General features: G+C 40.1%; 1 protein-coding gene across 3 annotated transcripts in view; it reads right to left on the bottom strand.

The window, feature by feature from the left end:
* Window positions 1-17,925, bottom strand: part of Klp10A (kinesin-like protein 10A) — a 664,442-nt gene that overhangs the window by 250,759 nt on the left and 395,758 nt on the right. For all 3 annotated transcript variants that reach the window (XM_067145844.2, XM_067145843.2, XM_067145845.2), the window contains one exon: window positions 16,059-16,343. In XM_067145844.2, the coding sequence (XP_067001945.2) occupies window positions 16,059-16,343 (285 nt within the window). The remainder of the gene's footprint in view (window positions 1-16,058; window positions 16,344-17,925) is intronic.

A 17,925-nucleotide genomic window follows, 5' to 3' on the forward strand; every position in this document is an offset into this window, starting at 1 on the left:
CACTTAAGCGACTGCAGCTATCGAGCTCGGTCTTGTGGATTTTGAGGGTTTCGGTCAGGAGTTAGCAGCGAAGGTACAAGCCCCTAACCTGAATCACCCAACAGTATTGCAGCTCCCGCGTGGTCTCGCAATGCTTCATACACACGTTAATTCTTAAATATACGACTGTCAAACAGAACCAGGCCAGCTAGCATCAACACTTGTAAAATGTTTGCTTAAATTGCTTGTACATTGATAGAAGCGAATTTTTTGTGGTTGATACATTCATCACCATGTAGTCGTAACTTTAAAATGGTACGTGTACAGTCAAGAGCAACGATTACACAAGGAAAGTTAAAGCGTTGCTGCCATTCGTCTCTAGCTGTATTCATTTCTTGTGGCCGTGACTGAAATTTTATCCAGTGATGTGCTTTTTGAAAAATGTTATTGCTGACTAAATCAATGGTTCTACTAACAGTACTTTGATGCACTCTTGTATCTTCTCCTATCCCAACTTGGAAACCCGGATTATCTGCATTCGTTCCTTCGATGTTAATGCACCACCACGTGTCTCATCACTTTCTCCCAAGAAAGAGCTCTAAATTAATTCAACATTTTCATCGTTAAATCTATACAAATATTTATATGTACGTTCATCACTATGCTGACTGGTATAATAGTTTCCTGCATCGGATATTCACAATTTGCACCTTTATATCAACCAGAAGGCAACATTAAGTAGTCGCAGAACAAACTTCAAGCTAACTGAGACTAGCTTGGTAAATCTTAAGCAAATTGTTGCGTAGTACTAGCACACGCTAGATTTTATTCATGTAGAATTCAGCATTTGCTGGAAAGTTAGCAAATGCTTGCTAGCAAGTAAATACCAGTAAGTAAAGCAACTGCTAGATTATTTTATTCATACTTATTCCAGCTTACAATGGAAGTAGCAAAGGCATTTGCTAGACTTTATGCATATGTCCCGTTATTTTAGAACCATACTTCTACATTTGGGTCCTCCTGATCATTGTTGTCTCATGCATTCCCCCATTTCTTTGGCCCTTTTAACCTAATGTGCATGTTCGAATGCGAGTTATGTAGGACGCACATCACTTGCCTAGTTGTGGCATTTTGTTTTGGTATGTATATATTTCCTTTGGTTATGCTTCGTTTATCTCTGATACCAGGCTTCATGCCTGCATGCCTCCATCTCTTGATGTTTGGTCCAGCCATATTTGACCTTTCTTCCTTTTGTGTTCATTTGAAACCACTGTTGAGGGGGATCCCATTGAATGGCTGTGTATCGTGACCGTTCAAAACTCGTCCTGTTGATATGGAAGTAAGTAATACTTTATTACTTTGGGCTGAGCTATGCGTCGCACATTCTTTGTATAATTGTTCCCAGGTAAAAATTTCTATTTTCTGATTGAATTATATTGTGCGTGTGGTTCAACTTGTTGGTTGATTCAGGTTATAAGGAGGTGCCATGCTAAGAGGAAAATTGTGTATCGAGCTCATGCTTTGTTTCTCTATTTCCCTTTCTGTTTGGTGTATTTTTATCTGCTCTGATGTATGTATGGCCACTGCCTTCGTAATGTACAGACCATACTGTAGAAAGCGCACCATGACCGTCAGCGGATCAATTGAGGCGAACTAAGCAACTGTAACAAATTTTACTTGTGAATGTTATTCTTAAGGATTGGGAGAATTCTCTGGATAACTGTGGCTGTTGAAAGGAAGAACTTTATATTTAAGTATATTGCATGTTTGTTCTTTAAATTTATTACAATAGGATTTACATAAACAGCTGTTATCGAGATAATGTGACCTCATAGTTTAGGTTAGGTATAGTATCTTCATGTTGTAACAAAAATTCAAAGGACATAATACTTCTCGTGGAATTTATTAATTTAATTGTTATCATACAACAAGCTTTTGTGGAAATATAATGTGTACACAGTGTGTGAAAGCTTGCAGTTGCCACAATGCTAAGAACTAGTGCGTACCACGGCAAAAATACAACTATACAAGTAAATATACACTAATATTTTCATCTTCATATGAGGGCTGGTTATCTTTATGAAAAACATAAATCCCAACCAAAAATATACCTGTTACGAAGAATAAAGGAGTATATTTCACTCCTTTTCCTGAACTGATGAAGAGTTCTGCTCTTCTGAGTGTCTCGTCAAACATATTTACAGCAAGGCGTTTTATTCACGATACAGAACAAGCACAAAAGTGGCCAGTAACCTATCGAACCTACATATGGTTATTTCTTGGGTTAGTAATGTTGAGCATGCACTTACCTTTTCTCCCCAAAATTAATGCGAGTATAAACAAAACCAAGTCTAAAAATGTAGAGCTAAATGCAATTTATAAAACCTAACCTTCTGCTAAATGATTTTAGCAATTTTTCTCCGTACATTTAAAAATTTTAAAATTATTGTTGGTAGATAACATTTAGATGTTGGAAGCGATGCACCTCAAAAATTATGTAATTAATACTTAAGTAGTGGGGAGTCCGGTGCCTTGGAGTCTACCTGAGACTAGTTCTCACACAAAACTGTCGCTCCGGTGACATCAATCATTACGATGGAATGCGAAAGCACAAGAAGAAATGCACCTAAGTGACAAATGCCGCGCATCAATGCGGTCTCATTAGGAGTTAATTCTTAAGTAGTATTTAAGGAATTATTCCTCGGCAATTTCCGTGAATGTGGGAAGTAAATAACAGATCTTGCTGGTCAGTGCATTAATATTTGGGTAAAGCATGGGCTATTTAAAAAAAAAAAAAAAAAAAAAAAAAAAAAAAAAAAAAAAAAAAAAAATTGTTTGTGAGGAAGAAAAGGTCTTAAGAATGACTTCGAAGGATAGTGCCAGAAGTGTCAAAAAAAAAAAAAAAAAAAAAAACCAAGAAAGCTACTGTATTTATTTATGGCAATCTAGAGTTATGGAGGTAAAGTCTATTATTATCATCATCATCATCATCATCATCATCATCATCACTGTTGTACGTTTGCTGTTTCCACATTTGTATTAATGCATAATAATTATTTATTGGGTACATTGACAAGTAAAATAATCAAGTTTTGACTTCAAACCTACTTCTACTAAAATTACATAGACCTGACTTTCGAATTACAATCCGATTACACTTGTTAGTATCTCGCCTAATACAAAACTTGTGAATATTTCATTATTACAAGGTACAGATGTATCAAGTCTTTTGCACTGCAAGGGTCGGACGGAAGAAACAGTTCGCCTCTGAGTGACGTCTTTGTAGCTACAGTACAGCCCGTATATCACAAAGGCAGTGGTGTGGCCATCTATTACACCGGCCTCAAAAAGAAAAACACTCTCTGGCGAAAGGTTGAAGGTGACACAGGTGTAGAACATACTGGAAGTGGAAAGTGTTTATAGAAGTTTTTATTAGTAAACCATGTTAAGTAGTCCTACTGTATGATCTGAAGTGTAGTGAAAATGTTTTATTTGTATGCCATGTAATTACCTAACCTATACAGTGTAAATATTTTGGTAACATATTGCGTGTTTAACTAGTAGGTTTCATTTCTATATTTACTGGAACTATCTAGAAAATTGTCACATGAATTTTAGAACAGGGTGTGTTAGCCTTTGTTAGTAACGTATTCTAGAAAGTATGTTCTGACTAGTCTGGAAATGGAAGATTCGCAATCGTATGTACTCAAGAAAAGTATTTAAATATCGCGACTGAAGTAAGTGTTGTGATTGGTCAATCCGGGCAAGCTCCTGTGTTCTGATTGGCTGCTCCAAGGCCAGGGTTCCCTTTATAAGGTGCTAGGCACCTTTTCGAAGGTGGTCTGAAGTCTGAGGTCTTATGTCTCTGTGCCATCTTGGTCTTGACCTGCCGAGCCTCCCGAAGTTCTTGACGTCGTGAACATCCCTTCTGTATCAGCATGGCCTGCCTTGGTGTAAGCGCTGTTTCTTTCTGTCCGGTTTTAAGTTCCATTTAGTTTTCGTTTGGTGTATCACAGGTGTTTGCCCTAATCGCCACTCTTTTGATCAGATGTGAAAAGCTGGTTTGGATTTCACGTAATAGTATTTTGTGCTTCCTCTTACCTTCAATATTGTATTTGTGGAAGTTGATTTGTACCGAGATGTACTTGCTTAACTCTTTGAACTTGTACGAAGCTCTCGTCAAAGAATATATAACTGATGTGTCTCTAAGAACATGTATCTGAATCTTACGAAAGGTGTATCGGCATTTTCCACATTAGCTGAAACTGTTCGTAAATTTATTTATTTTGTAAAGTCCATTTTTGTAAATAATATCTTGAAAATAAAGGATCACTTAATTTTCTCGAACCGCAACCTAGACATATCCATGCCCCTGGTAGGTTCCCAGTTACGTCCCACGTTCCTTGTTATCGTCAAGTTGCCCTCACTGATATTTACTTCTGCTGTTTTCGCCACAGTTTATTACATGATCACGGTGTGTATAGCGTTTGGGTACCTTGTAATACGATTTACTTTCCTCCCTTTGACTGTGTTTATGTATCCGCTGAAGTGACGGTTACATAAGGATTTACCCTAATTTAAGTGCGCTGATTTCAAATATCTACGCCTTTTTGCATATCACGTCCAGTTTTTTTGCTATTTGAAATCGAAATTTGACATACTGTATTAATTTCGATAGAAAACACCATAATAGAGAATATAAGTAATTTTAACAGGCCATGATCAATTTGCAACGAATACATAAAAAAGTAACATGTTCATTGCTAGAATGTATGAATCTCACTACAAGAACGCTATTGTTCGGTGCACTTTGATGTGAATGAACACTGATGATTTGCGTTTGTGTTCCTCAGTAGTGTTATCTTGCACTAGACACCAACAGTAATCTGACATCATGCAGACAGCCCATCGCCCCTGATATCTTTGTTCCACTTTTTTTAGATCCTTATGCAACCGCTCGCGATGCTCCTCGGTGAATGCTACTAAATTTGCAGGAAAATAATCCAGATGACTGTGCAGAAAATGTAATTTTAAGCTCATGCAGCAACCCAATTTCTGGAAGTTGTACAGCATGGTTTCCACAATCTGTTGGTAGTTGGCATCTTTAACATTACCCAGGAGTTTACTACAAACATCCTTGAATGATTCCCATGCCTGAAGCTGTGTTTTGTTGATCGTCGTACTGAATGTCTGATCCTTCATAAGCTTCCAAATTTGGAAGAAATGAAAAACACCTTCCTTAATTTTGGCATCTGATAGTCCTGGGAATTTCTGACAGAGGTACAAACAGCAGGGACTGCCTCTATCCAAACTCTTCATGTACAGCTTCATAATTCCCAATTTACCGAGCTCGATAGCTGCAGTTGCTTAAGTGCGGCCAGTATCCAGTATTCGGGAGATAGTAGGTTCGAACCCCACTGTCGGCAGCCCTGAAAATGGTTTTCCGTGGTTTCCCATTTTCACACCATGCAAATGCTGGGGCTGTACCATAATTAAGGCCACGGACACTTCCTTCCCACTCCTAGCCCTTCCCTGTCCCATCGTCGCCATAAGACCTATCTGTGTCTGTGTGACGTAAAGCAAATAGCAAAAAAAAATTCCCAATTTAACATGTAAAAGGGACAACAACACTTTGAGGATCAATTAATGTGATATGGATGTTGATTCCCAAAGGGAAACTGAAATATTTGTTACGAATGAGTAAATTTATAATACTAATATAAATAGTCCGTTATTGGACATTATAAATTTTCCAGCTAACTCATTCCTGGCTGCCAGCCTACGCAGTGGACTCCACGGTATGCAATAGCCAGCCTCTTGGTAGGTGTGCTAGGTACCAACTGATTAGCCCAGCCTAGCACACAGGGGCGAAACGCTGGCAACCAGGAATGAGTTAGCTGAAAAATTTTAAAATTTCCAATAACGGACCATTTATATTGGTATGTTTAATTAATGGACGATTTACAATCTTTTCTTTCTCCAGACACAAAATGTTTCCTCTTGGGCCACTCAGACACTAACCAGTGACGATCCCTGTCCTGAGAGTCTCACTCGCACAGAAAACATGGGAACTTTGTATACCCTCCTTGCTATGCTAATATGATACTGCACACTTTTAAATCACAGCACAGTAACCATCTGTATTCATTGTAGTTCAGTTTCTGCAACACCATAGGTAAATTGTCATGGTTTTCACGAAGAGATGTTGAATGCGCAACTAGCACTGAAGCATGTTTATTTCCACTGTGCAGAAGAACACCTTAGACTTCTTTTCCTGGTATCAATAAATAAACGCCAGTCCTTTGCTCGGTATATCGTTCCAAGACGACTAATCAACCCAGGGATATCACAGCAAAACATAAGTTCGTCTTCGTGAACAAAAGACTGCTGGAATTCTTCCTCTCAATTTCTGTAACAATATGAATTTGTCTCAGGAAGTCCGGCTCCATGGCTAAATGGTTAGCGTGCTGGCCTTTGGTCGCAGAAGTCCCGGGTTCAATTCCCAGCAGGGTTGGGAATTTTAACCTTAATTGGCAGGTAGCAGGTAGGGACCCTCTTTGGAGGCAGCCCTACCCAAGGAGTGGCGCCCCTGCCTATGTGAGTCCCAGAGCACACTGACCCGGGGTGTAACATCTGGTATGGGTCCCAGCTCAGGGTTACGAGTGAAGACCTCACCGGCATCTACGGCGGAGAAGGTGGACTTCAGTACAGCGGAGATGGCGGAAGGGGCATACCCGTAGCGTCTGTACTCCAGAGGAGCGGCTACGAAAGGCGTCTGTCTCCATGTTAGGGGCGGCCTAATTTTGAACCTGCCAGTAGGTATAAAATGCCTTTGGGTGTGGCGAGCCCATCGTAGCAATAGCCTATATGGACAAAGCAGATATGGTGCCTCGGAAAAGGTTAGGGCGTCCCCTGCTAAAAGCAAAGCGCAGCTCTTCAGGTGCTGGAACTGTGAAAAATGGGCAACCAGCACCAAACTACATCAAAATTGCAACAGTTAATGTACTGACACTGACCGGGAAGACAGAAGAACTGGTTGACTTCATGATAGAAAAAGATATAGCCATACTTGGACTGTGAGAGACCAAGAAGAGGGGTACAGGGGAGATCCCTCTGAGAGAAGGATACAGGCTGTATTACAGCGGAGAACCTGAAGCAAAAAATGGAGTGGCCATCATACTTGGAAGAGAAATCCAAGAATATCTGGAATAAACAAAGTACGTCAGTGATAGGATGATGATGATGAGACTCCAGTTTGAAAATGGCGTGAAAGATCTGTTTTAGTTGTATGCCCCACAAACTGGTTGCATAGATGAACATCTAGAGGACTTCTTAGAGGAAGTGGAGAGAGAGATAGAAGATAAGGAAGTGCTATTGATGGGAGATCTAAATGCACAAGTTGGAATGGAAAGACAAGGAAAAGAAGATGTTGTAGGGCCCTTTGGATATGGAAATGTAAATCCAGAAGGCGAGTTGTTGGTGGATTTTTGCATGAGGAATCAAATGATTGTTGGAAACACCTGGTTTAGGAAGAAGAACAGTCAGAAGATTACAAGGTATGGCTGGGGAGACAAGACGAACAAAGACCATGATTGATTATATAATCATAGAGAAAGAACACCGGAAGAACCTTGTAGATGTAACAGCCATGCCTGAAGAAGCCTTTGGTGGAGATCATAGAGTTGTGATAGGAAAATTGAAAGTTGGAAAGATTGAAAAACCCCAATTAAGAAGAGAGAAAAGAATTAAAGTATGGAAGTTGAAGGAGAAAAGCATACAAGAAGAATTTCAAAGGGAAATAATACCCTTGGTACCCAGGACAGAGGTGGGGAATGTTGAAGAGGAATGGAAAAGATTTAAGGAAGCACTGGTTGGATGTGCAGAAAAGGTGTGTGGTAGAACATCAGGAAATGTGAAAGACAAAGAAACACACTGGTGGAATGATAGGGTAAAGATTAAAGTGAAGGAAAAGAAAATGGGATGGAAAGCATGGAAAACATCTAAGACTGAAGAGAGTAGAAGAAAATATGTGGAGGCAAAGAATTTGGCCAAGAAAGTAGTGGAGGAAGAAAAGAGGAAAAGCTGTGCCTTATTCACACAGACATTGAGAGATGATACGCAGGGCAGCAAGAAATTACTGTATGGTATCTTAAGAAACAAAAAGAGAGATCAAGTAAACACCAGATTTGTGAAGGATGAAGGTGGCATAATTTTAACAAAGCCAGAAGAAATAAGAAATAGATGGAGAGAGTATTTTCAGAAGCTGCTGAACATAAGAACGGATGACAGTCATTCAATGGACGACCAGGAAAGGCAATTAGTTGACGAAGAAATGGATAAAGAAATTACAATGAATGAAATTGATATGGCAGTAAGAAAGATGAAGAATGGAAAAACTGCTGGAATAGATGAAATTTCAGTGGAGTTGATAAAGGCAGCTGGAGCTGTAGGCCTGCAGTGGACATATCGGGTTCTCAGGAATGTCTGGGAGAATAAGGAGGTCCCTGAGGATTGGCAAAAAGGAATAATCATTCCAATTTTCAAGAAAGGTGATAAGAAAGTTTTGAAGAACTACAGGGGAATTACTCTAATATCCCATGTTGCTAAGATAATGGAAAGGATACTGGAAAGTAGAATAAGGTTGAGGGTTGAGAAGCAGATACAGGAAAATCAGTTTGGTTTCAGAAGTGGAAGGTCAACAATAGAACCCATTTTCATTATGAGACAACTAATGGAAAAGCATTGGGAGTACGGGAATGATATGGTGATGACATTCATTGATATTGAAAAGGCATATGACAGTGTCCCTAGGACGAAAGTTTGGGACAGTCTGGTGCAAAAAGGAATTGGACAGGGATTAATAAAAATGATCATGGCATTGTATACGGAATGTTGTAGTTGCGTGCAAACACAAGTTGGCAGGAAAAGTTGGTTCAAAATAATTAGTGGGCTGAGACAGGGAAGTGTTCTATCACCAATCCTGTTAACAATACTAATGGATGACAATATGAGAACACCAAAAGCAGCATATGGAGGAAGAGAAATGAACATGATGATATTTGCAGATGATATTGTGATTTGGGGAGAAGACGACAGGAAGGTTCAAGAACAGTTGAATGTGGTGAATGGGAAGATTGAAGAATGTGGATTGAAAATAAGTGTAGAAAAGAGTAAAACTCTTGTTATGACTAGAGGGGAGAAAGAAGGGAAAGGTCAGATTAGACTTGCAGATAAGCCCCTGGAAGTAGTGGAAACGTTTAAATACCTGGGGATTGAATTAATGGAGAATGCTCGACTGGATACTGAGATTAGTAAAAGGATTCAAGCTGGAAGTTGTTTCTATCATAGTGTAAGAAATATGTTATGGGACAAAGATGTACCAATGGAAGCAAAGGATACTATGTACAAGATGTATTACGTACCCGTAACAACTTACGGAGCAGAAACTTGGACAATGACAAAGAAGGATGAGAGTCGAATACAGGCAGCCGAAATGAAATTCTTGAGGAGTATGATACAGAAGAGTAGAAGAGACAAAATAAGGAATGAGAAAATCCAGGAAGAAATTGGAGTGGAAAAAATGAATGATAGAATAGAGAAGAGCCGACTAAGATGGTTTGGGCACATAAAGCGAATGAGCGACGAAGGAATGCCAAAAAAGGTGATGGAAATGCAAATCCAAGGAAGGAGAGGCCGTGGACGACCACGATTGAGATGGAAGGATACCATCCAACGCAGCATTATAGAAAGAAACCTGGACTGGGACACAGTGTTGGAGGAGGAGTGGTGGAAAGACCGAAGAAAGTGGAGAGGAACCATATTTGCCCCTACCGGGCTACAGCTGGATAAAGGGAAATGATGATGATGATGATGATGATGATGATGATGAATTGGTTAAGCTGGCACGGGGGCTGGGTGTATGTGTTGTCTTCATCATCATTCCATTCTGATAATGACGCGCAGGTTTCCTACGGGCATCAAATCAAAAGACCTGCATCTGGTGAGCCAAACTTGTCCTTGGACACTCCTGGCACTAAAAGCCATTTCATTTCATTTCATTTGTCCCAGGAAGTAGAAAAGTTCTCTTTTTCAATATCGATCCTAAAAGTCCACTCTTTTCTTTAGTGAGGCCTAGGTCACGCACCAAATCATGTAAGTCACACTGATTATAAAGATGTGGAGTTTTATCCTCAACATCCGGTACAAAGGTATCATCATCACCATCCTCCGTACTTGAAGATGATGAGGAAACACTCTCTGGTAACTGTATTGGTGGTTTTAGGACAGGACTATCGGGTCCATGTGGTATGGGAGTTATGGCAGATGGAAGGAAGGGATACACAATGTGCTTTTTTGTTTTTCGTATTTAACCCTGACACTTTACATACACAAAAATAACATTCGTCAAAATTATTTCTTGGTTCCAGCCAAGCCGTTGGGATTCCGAATGGCACTGACGGCAACAACCTATTGTACCATTGCCGCAGGTTTTCTACATGTTTTACACACAATATGGGGTGCAAAATTCTTGTACTGATTACCTAACTTCATGTTGAAATATGCCCAGTGCAGACTTTTTATATATGGCGTAATATTTCGCTTCTTGCCTTTGAGTTGGGGTTGTTCACACATTTTCCCCTCCGAACATCACTGCCACTTGCCATTTGAACACAAACTCACTTATTCACTCATTCGACTTCAAGTGCACGTTGTAACTTGTAGACAAAAGGTGGGACACACGTTCTCGGATTCTCCTCTCAGACTAGGGAGAAACGCGATCTTGGCGTTTTTACCTTGTCTGACATTGCGCATGCGCGAACTGCACTGTTCTAATTGTTCTTCCAGTATTTCTACACAATTACCTACTCCCCTACAAAACAGAGCACATACAGTATTTTCTCTCAGACATGTCCATACCTGCATTATATACAACCAATCCAAACCTCATTTACAAGGAAGCTGCAATAGTATAAACATGAAACGGACTTGTGACAAATTTGCAAGCGATATGAAACTGGTATTTTTTTTACATAAGGACGCTAAATGTAACGTATATCACATACAATTACTTTTGCCGGAAAATCTTCACAGGCTAGTGTTATTTCATATAATTATTATTTAGTAAACTTTTTTTTTTAATCAGCATTATTAATTTTGGAATAGGAGGGGTAGCCTTTTAAATTAGAACCTTTTAATTTAGTAGGCTGGAGTTCACTTCATGACTTTGTCTGTAGTAATTTTCAATCCGGTCTATGTGAACATCGTAGGTAAGTATTTATGTATCCCCCCGTTATCTCTGGTTGATTTGAGTTTCCACCACTTTTTATTTATAGTTTCCATTTTTTCATCTTTCTGCCTATGTATGTGTTGTGTTTTCCCAGCTATTTATTCCTCGGTACTCATCGTACAGAGATCTGCCATGTGCATGCGAGAAGAATAACACGAGGCCTGTCTAACACAATATCATAATATTCGACGTGGAAAATGCAGGGTTGTTTCGCATTGCATTGGTGTAAGGAGGTGTAGAGGGTACTTCCTAGATATAGGAAGAGGTCGACCTGTCCCAGTTCAGTTTCCACTATGGAGGTATTGAAAGCTGGGAGGATCGATCTGAGTGCAGGCTGAGTGAGTACATTGGTTTTCAGCATTAATGGAAAGACCGAAACGATCGCAAGCACTCTTGAAACAACTGAATGATTATTGTAGCTCATCAGGTGTGAGAGCATGTGCGACATCGTAATCAGCATACTGCAATTCCATAATAGAGGAAATCTTAGAAAGCTTTAGGGAGTGAAGTCTGGCCAGATTGAACAGTACCCCATCAAAGCGATATCTGACCTTATTTTGGTTGTCTGTAAATGTTCCATATAGCTTGGTAGCTACATAAAGAGCTGAGAGTGTTGGAGCAAGCGCACATACTCGTTTCAATCCATTAGTAATTGGAAATGGATCGGAGATAATATTTTGATGAATGATTTGCCGAGGCCAGCCCCGTGGTGTAGGGGTAGCATGCCTGCCTCTTACCCGGAGGCTCCGGGTTCGACTCCCGGCCAGGTCAGGAATTTTTACCTGGACCTGAGGGCTCATCCGAGGTCCACTCAGCCTACGTGATTGATTAGAACTGAGGAGCTATCTGACGGTGAGATGGTGGCCCCAGTCTAGAAAGCCAAGAATAACGGTCGAGAAGATTTGTCGCGCTGACCACACGACACCTAGTAATCTGCAGGCCTTCAGGCCGAGCAGAGGTCGCTTGGTAGGCCAACGCCCTTCATGGGCTGTAGTGCTATTTGGGGGGGGGGGGGGAGATTTGCCAAGACTTGTTATCATGAAGATCCTTGACCAGATCTACAGAATGCTATGGACAGCCAAAGTGTTTTTCAGTACTGTCCACATAGCTGGTCTCAGGGCTGAGTCAAAAGCCTTTTCCAGGTCATATAACACTAGGTATACAGGACTCTGTTGCTCTCTGCATTTTTCCTGAATATGCCTTGCACAGATCATATCTGCTGTCCCTCTGGACGTTTGAAAACCGCACTGCAACTCTGGTAAAATCTTCTCGGAAATGTGCACGAAACTGAGCAAAAATTCCAGCAAGAATTTTACCTGCTATAGATGGTAATGATATACCCCAATAGTTGCCACAAACATTTCAATCACCTTTCTTTTATATAAAGAGTAATGCTAGTTGCATTTTTAAAGTCACCAGGTATTTTACAGGTTCCCATATTTAGAGGATAAGCTTCTTAAGTCTGGTCTTCAGAGTTATGTCACCACTTTGAATGAATTCCGAAGGAATGTTATCTAGGCTAGAAGCCTTGCCAGGTTTCAGTTTACTGAGAGCAGCATTGAATTCCTTGAATGTTGATGGGAGAGCCATCTATGGTTGTTGGGGATGTAGAGGCACATCATCAACAAAGTCTTCAGCAGCTTATGAACTCCGATTGAGAAGAGTTAAGAATTTTTTTCCAATGCTCTTGACTATCAGTAACAGTGGTAGAATTATCAGCAGGTTTCAATGTCCTGGAGGAGGAGAGAGTTGGGCCATATAACTCTCATTCCTGCATAGAAATAACGCAGGTCTCTGGCATCGGACATACTTCGCAGTTCCTGAGCTTTCTGCTGCACCAGTTCTTTATATCCCTTATTTTCCCCCCCCAACATTTATGCTTGCGTTCGAGAAAATGAGCTTCCTTTACGTCTTAAGATGGATCTTGAAGAAGAGATAGATGGGCTTCTCGTTTAGCACTGATGACCCCCAACTTCTTTGTTGCCATCGTCAAACCCTTTGTATTACCTTTTCCTTAAAACCAACTGTCTTCTCAGCTGACTCTGTAATTACTTCCTGCAACGTAGCCCATTCCTGCTCTATGTTTTTATTTATTTATTTATGACTGGAGCATTTGCCAACATGTCAGAGATCATGTTATAGAAACTCATGGCATTGGGACCATCTCGAAGTTTAGATGTATCAAAACTTCTGCCAGGATAGGGTTTGAAAATACCTGGGTGGCTTATGGCAAAGACTGATCTTAAGTTGAGATAATAGCTTGAGATCTGTCCGGCATTCATCGACATTTCTAGCTGTACTGGTGATAAAGACATCATCCTTATTGCACTGTCGAGTGATGATGTAATCAAGGATGTGCCAATGCATTCATATGGCCTTTAAGCAATTAGGTAGGCGAAACTGCATATTAATCATGAAAAGTTAATGTTCTGCACATAGACCAAGAAGCAGCAATCTGTTGGCATTGAATGTACAGAGTCCTTGTTTGTCCATCACATTTTCCCACAGCAGATTATCCTTCCCAACTGTAACATTGAAGTCACCTGGGAGAAAGAGCTTATCTTTAGTTGGTATGTTAGAGATAGTTGTGGAAAGTAAGTTATAGAACTGGTTCTTAGCATCTTCATCAGCATCTAATGTAAGAGCATACACAGATGAGTCACAAAAATATCTCCAGAAAGTGGTACATGGAGAGTCATAAGTCTTTCACTAATTGCAGTTGGGACAAGTTGGTGATTCGGAACTATGTTAGTCTTCACAGCAAATGGAATACCATGAATACAATGCTCTCCATCCTCCTTACCCTTCCAAAAGATGGTATATCCTGAAATGGATTCAATAACTTTGCCTGCGTTAGATTACCTTGTTTCGGTCAAAGCAGCTACATCAGTATTCAACCAGGAAGGCTCGTGCATAACAAGAGCTGTTATCCTTTCAGGTCTGTTGCTCTCTTTCATGTCAAGCAGTGTTTGGACATTCTATGCTGTAATTAAATATTGTTTTCCTTGACTGCTTTGACCACTTGTGGGGTGACCCACTGGGTGCGTTCACCCAGGCAGACAAAAGTACGACTTCCGATGTTTAACCACCTTTTCTTGGGCCTTGGTGATCCTAAATAGGCCTGCCCAACACAAATGCAGGACCGAGTTCCCAAGTAGTCACAATTCTTAAACTGACGACCATCACACACCTGCTGCCAAACTACAGGTCCACACTGAAGGCTTCCATCTTCACCCAGGAACCTGTCCCCACCGTCCTTATCACATCGCCGTTGGACTTGGGTGAAAAGCGACAGCTGAAGAAAGTGCCATTGGTGTGGATTCGTTTAAGGTGGATCGTAGCATGCCAGGATGTGACCACACACTATGAATTCGGAATCATTCATCAAGGCTCACGTGCATGAGATGTGTGGTGTCAAACACCAAAACTTCAACAGACTGCCACTGACTCAAGAAAAAACTAGTGGTGTCTTCATTCTTCCTAGACAGTCCATCCCACATTTTCTCTTCTGCCTCACTCGTAATGCCGAAGCCCATCTTCTCCGCCGAGTAACTGCTAATTTCACACCACTGCTAAAATACACAGCATTTTCTCTCCTGTTCTACTTATTCTCTGTGCTTAGTAATGACCTCAATATCCTCAAATAGAGTGCTAAAATAATATAAATTGACTATTCTGAATTAACTATTTATTCAGACCATTTCAGCGAGTGTGTGAAATCTATATCTTGATCTGTATTTTCATGTGGTGAGCCACAGACAAAATTCTACACCCAGCAATTGCCAAATCAAACCCCATGAATTATTCCAACAAAACACAAAATTTAGTTTGATATCTTTATGAACAATCCTACATATTACTGGCACTCCACTGAATTCTATTTGTGATATTTAGCTTGAAGATTTCATTTATTTTATTTTTTAGCCCGATAGTTACAGAAGATAAAGTTATTAGTATTTACCAAACATATTGAGGTCCGGGGAATGAACAACGAAGAAGCACAAGAACAACTTGACGCACTGAATAAGATAATTGAAAGTATGGTATGAAAATGAGAGCAGAGAAAAGCAAGACCATGGTGATATCAAAAGGAGACAGACAAGGGAAAGGCATTGAGAAAATTGGTAGTCAAATCCTAGAAATTGAGGATAGTTTCAAATACCTAAGGAGTGAATTAATGCAGAATAAAAGGCTGAATATAGAGATTAGTAGAGTTCAACAGGGCAAAGCATTCTACCACACTGTAAGAAACCTTGAATGGAATAAGGAAGTACAAAGAAAGTGTAAAGAGATCATGTACAATATGTATTATGTACCCATACTGACTTATGCAGCTAAGACCTGAACAATGACAAGTAGGGAGGAGAGAAGAATTCAAGCCAGTGAAATGAAATACCCAGGAAGTATGATAGGAAAGACAAGGAAAGACAGAGTGTGAAACGGGTAAAAAAAAAAAGGGTAGTCTGAATATAAAACCAACCTAAATAGCAGAACTAATAGGATGGTTTGGATATGCAAGGAGGATGAAACAGAAAATACTGAAACAGATAATGAAGTTTGAGGGAAAGAAAGCAAGAGGGAGACCTAGAACAAAGTGAACGGATTGCATAAAGAGGAGTGCAAGAAGAAGAAACCTGAACTGAGACAAAATGATGGAAAAAGAATGGTGGAAGGAGACAAGAAGGTGGAGAAGTGCCAAAATGCCCAAACACCACAGGAGCTGGATAAGGGGAAATAAGGAAGATGATGAGCTACAGAAGTGGCCACTTATCTTAAAAGGAACATAACAAACCTGAAGCCATAACCGCAGCTGCAGCAGCCTGTTGTTGCTGTTGTTGCTGCTGCTGTTGAAGAAGCTGTTGCTGCAGTTGTTGTTGCAGTAATTGCTGCTGCTGCTGTTGTTGCTGCTGCTGCTGCTGCTGCTGCTGCTGTTGGCGTGTAGTCACAGCAGAAAGACTAGAGGAAGATGTAACATTCTCCAGATTTCTGGAGTTCTGGTTTTGTGTATCGCCATGACCATTAACAGATGGCACAACATTAGTTGGGCGACCAGCACGTCCACGAAATCCACCTCGCTCTGCAAAAGAAAATTTTTTAAATCTGACTTTTCTCACCAGTGCGGATGTTCTATCACATGGTTAATTCTTACTTTCACCAACTTTCAGAGAAATTGTGTACTTTAAAGGGGAATCATATGAATAAAACACTGACTGTTGCACTGAATTTAAATTAGGATGACACACACACACACACACACACACACACACACACACACACACACCATTTAAGAGTCCAAAGGAAAAACCAGCTAACCCAATAATATGCTACTTTTCAGGCAAGCCATTTTGAAGTTTAAAAACTGTAATGCTCAGGTTGGCTAACCTGGAGTTGCTCCACTGAGCTCAGACAGTGCAACTGCCATTGTCACTCAAGAATAATACATTGTCAGCCTCATAGTTGATTGTATACACGCGATGTTGTGATCGTTGTGTTTTTAGTGTGTACATCAGACATTTGCTAACATGGATAGTTTAATTTACAGATTGATAGTAAGATAGGTTTGTTCTAATAACAGTGTGTTCAATCAAAGAGCAAAAAATGTATCACTTTAATTCGGAATGGGAAACCGATTACTTCTTAACCCACGTAAAGGAAAAGTGTGTGTGTTTACTGTGCTGTGCAAATGTATCAGTTGAGAAGGAATGAAATGTGGAAAGTCACTTTAAAACCCTTCATTCAGGGACTGAAAAGGATTTCCAACTGGATTCTGCTCTAAGGAAACTAAAGGTAAGGCAGTAAAATCCAAACTTAATGCTCAATAGTCAACCTTTTTCTTAACCATTAGACAAGAAGAGGCAGCAACTTAGGCATTATTCAAAGTTTGAAAAATGATTGCACAGAATGAGAAATCGTATGAAGACTGAATTAATCAAAACGGCATTTTTAGAAGCTGCAGATTCAATATTTGATTCCTTCAAATATAAAATTGAGATGAGTTCAGATGTTACTTCACAACTTAAAACTGTCTTTGATCGTTGCAGCTATTTTTTGCTACAACTTAACGAATTGACTGATATAGTTCATGCAGCTCAGTTGACCGTTCTTGCAAGAACGGCTTTTGATAATTTTGAAGTAAGAAAGGAGTATACCACTATCACAACACACTACAGGACTGGATATATTTTTAGCAGTTAAAGATGCTAACTCTGAAAATATTCCTGGAAAGAAGTTTGTGGGCTTAGAAACTGATGGATCTCCTGTGAAGGCAGGCAGAGAGAAGGAATCCATAGCCTTGTGTCATAAAGACAACAGCTTTCTGAAATTTGTCTTTACCATTGTGTAATACACCAGTAGTCACTCTGTGGAAAGCTTTTAAGTATGAGCAATATAATGAAAACAGTCAAAAATAGTAAACAAAGTTAGAGCACATGCAATTCAGAGACATTTGTACCGAGCACTGACTGGTTGAACTAGATTGCCAGTATGGTGATTTACTGCTTCATACGGAAGTTCACTGGCTTAGGAGAGGCACAGTATTACAACACTTTAAAGAGTTGCTTTCTGCCTTAGTGAAGTTTTTGAATGAATGAGGTGAATCCTCCTGTGAACCAGAAGATCAGGTTTGGCTGCAGGATTTTTTTTTCTTGCAGACATCACCG

Source organism: Anabrus simplex, chromosome 4 (genome assembly GCF_040414725.1).
Source record: "Anabrus simplex isolate iqAnaSimp1 chromosome 4, ASM4041472v1, whole genome shotgun sequence".
NCBI classification, from domain to species: domain Eukaryota; kingdom Metazoa; phylum Arthropoda; class Insecta; order Orthoptera; family Tettigoniidae; genus Anabrus; species Anabrus simplex.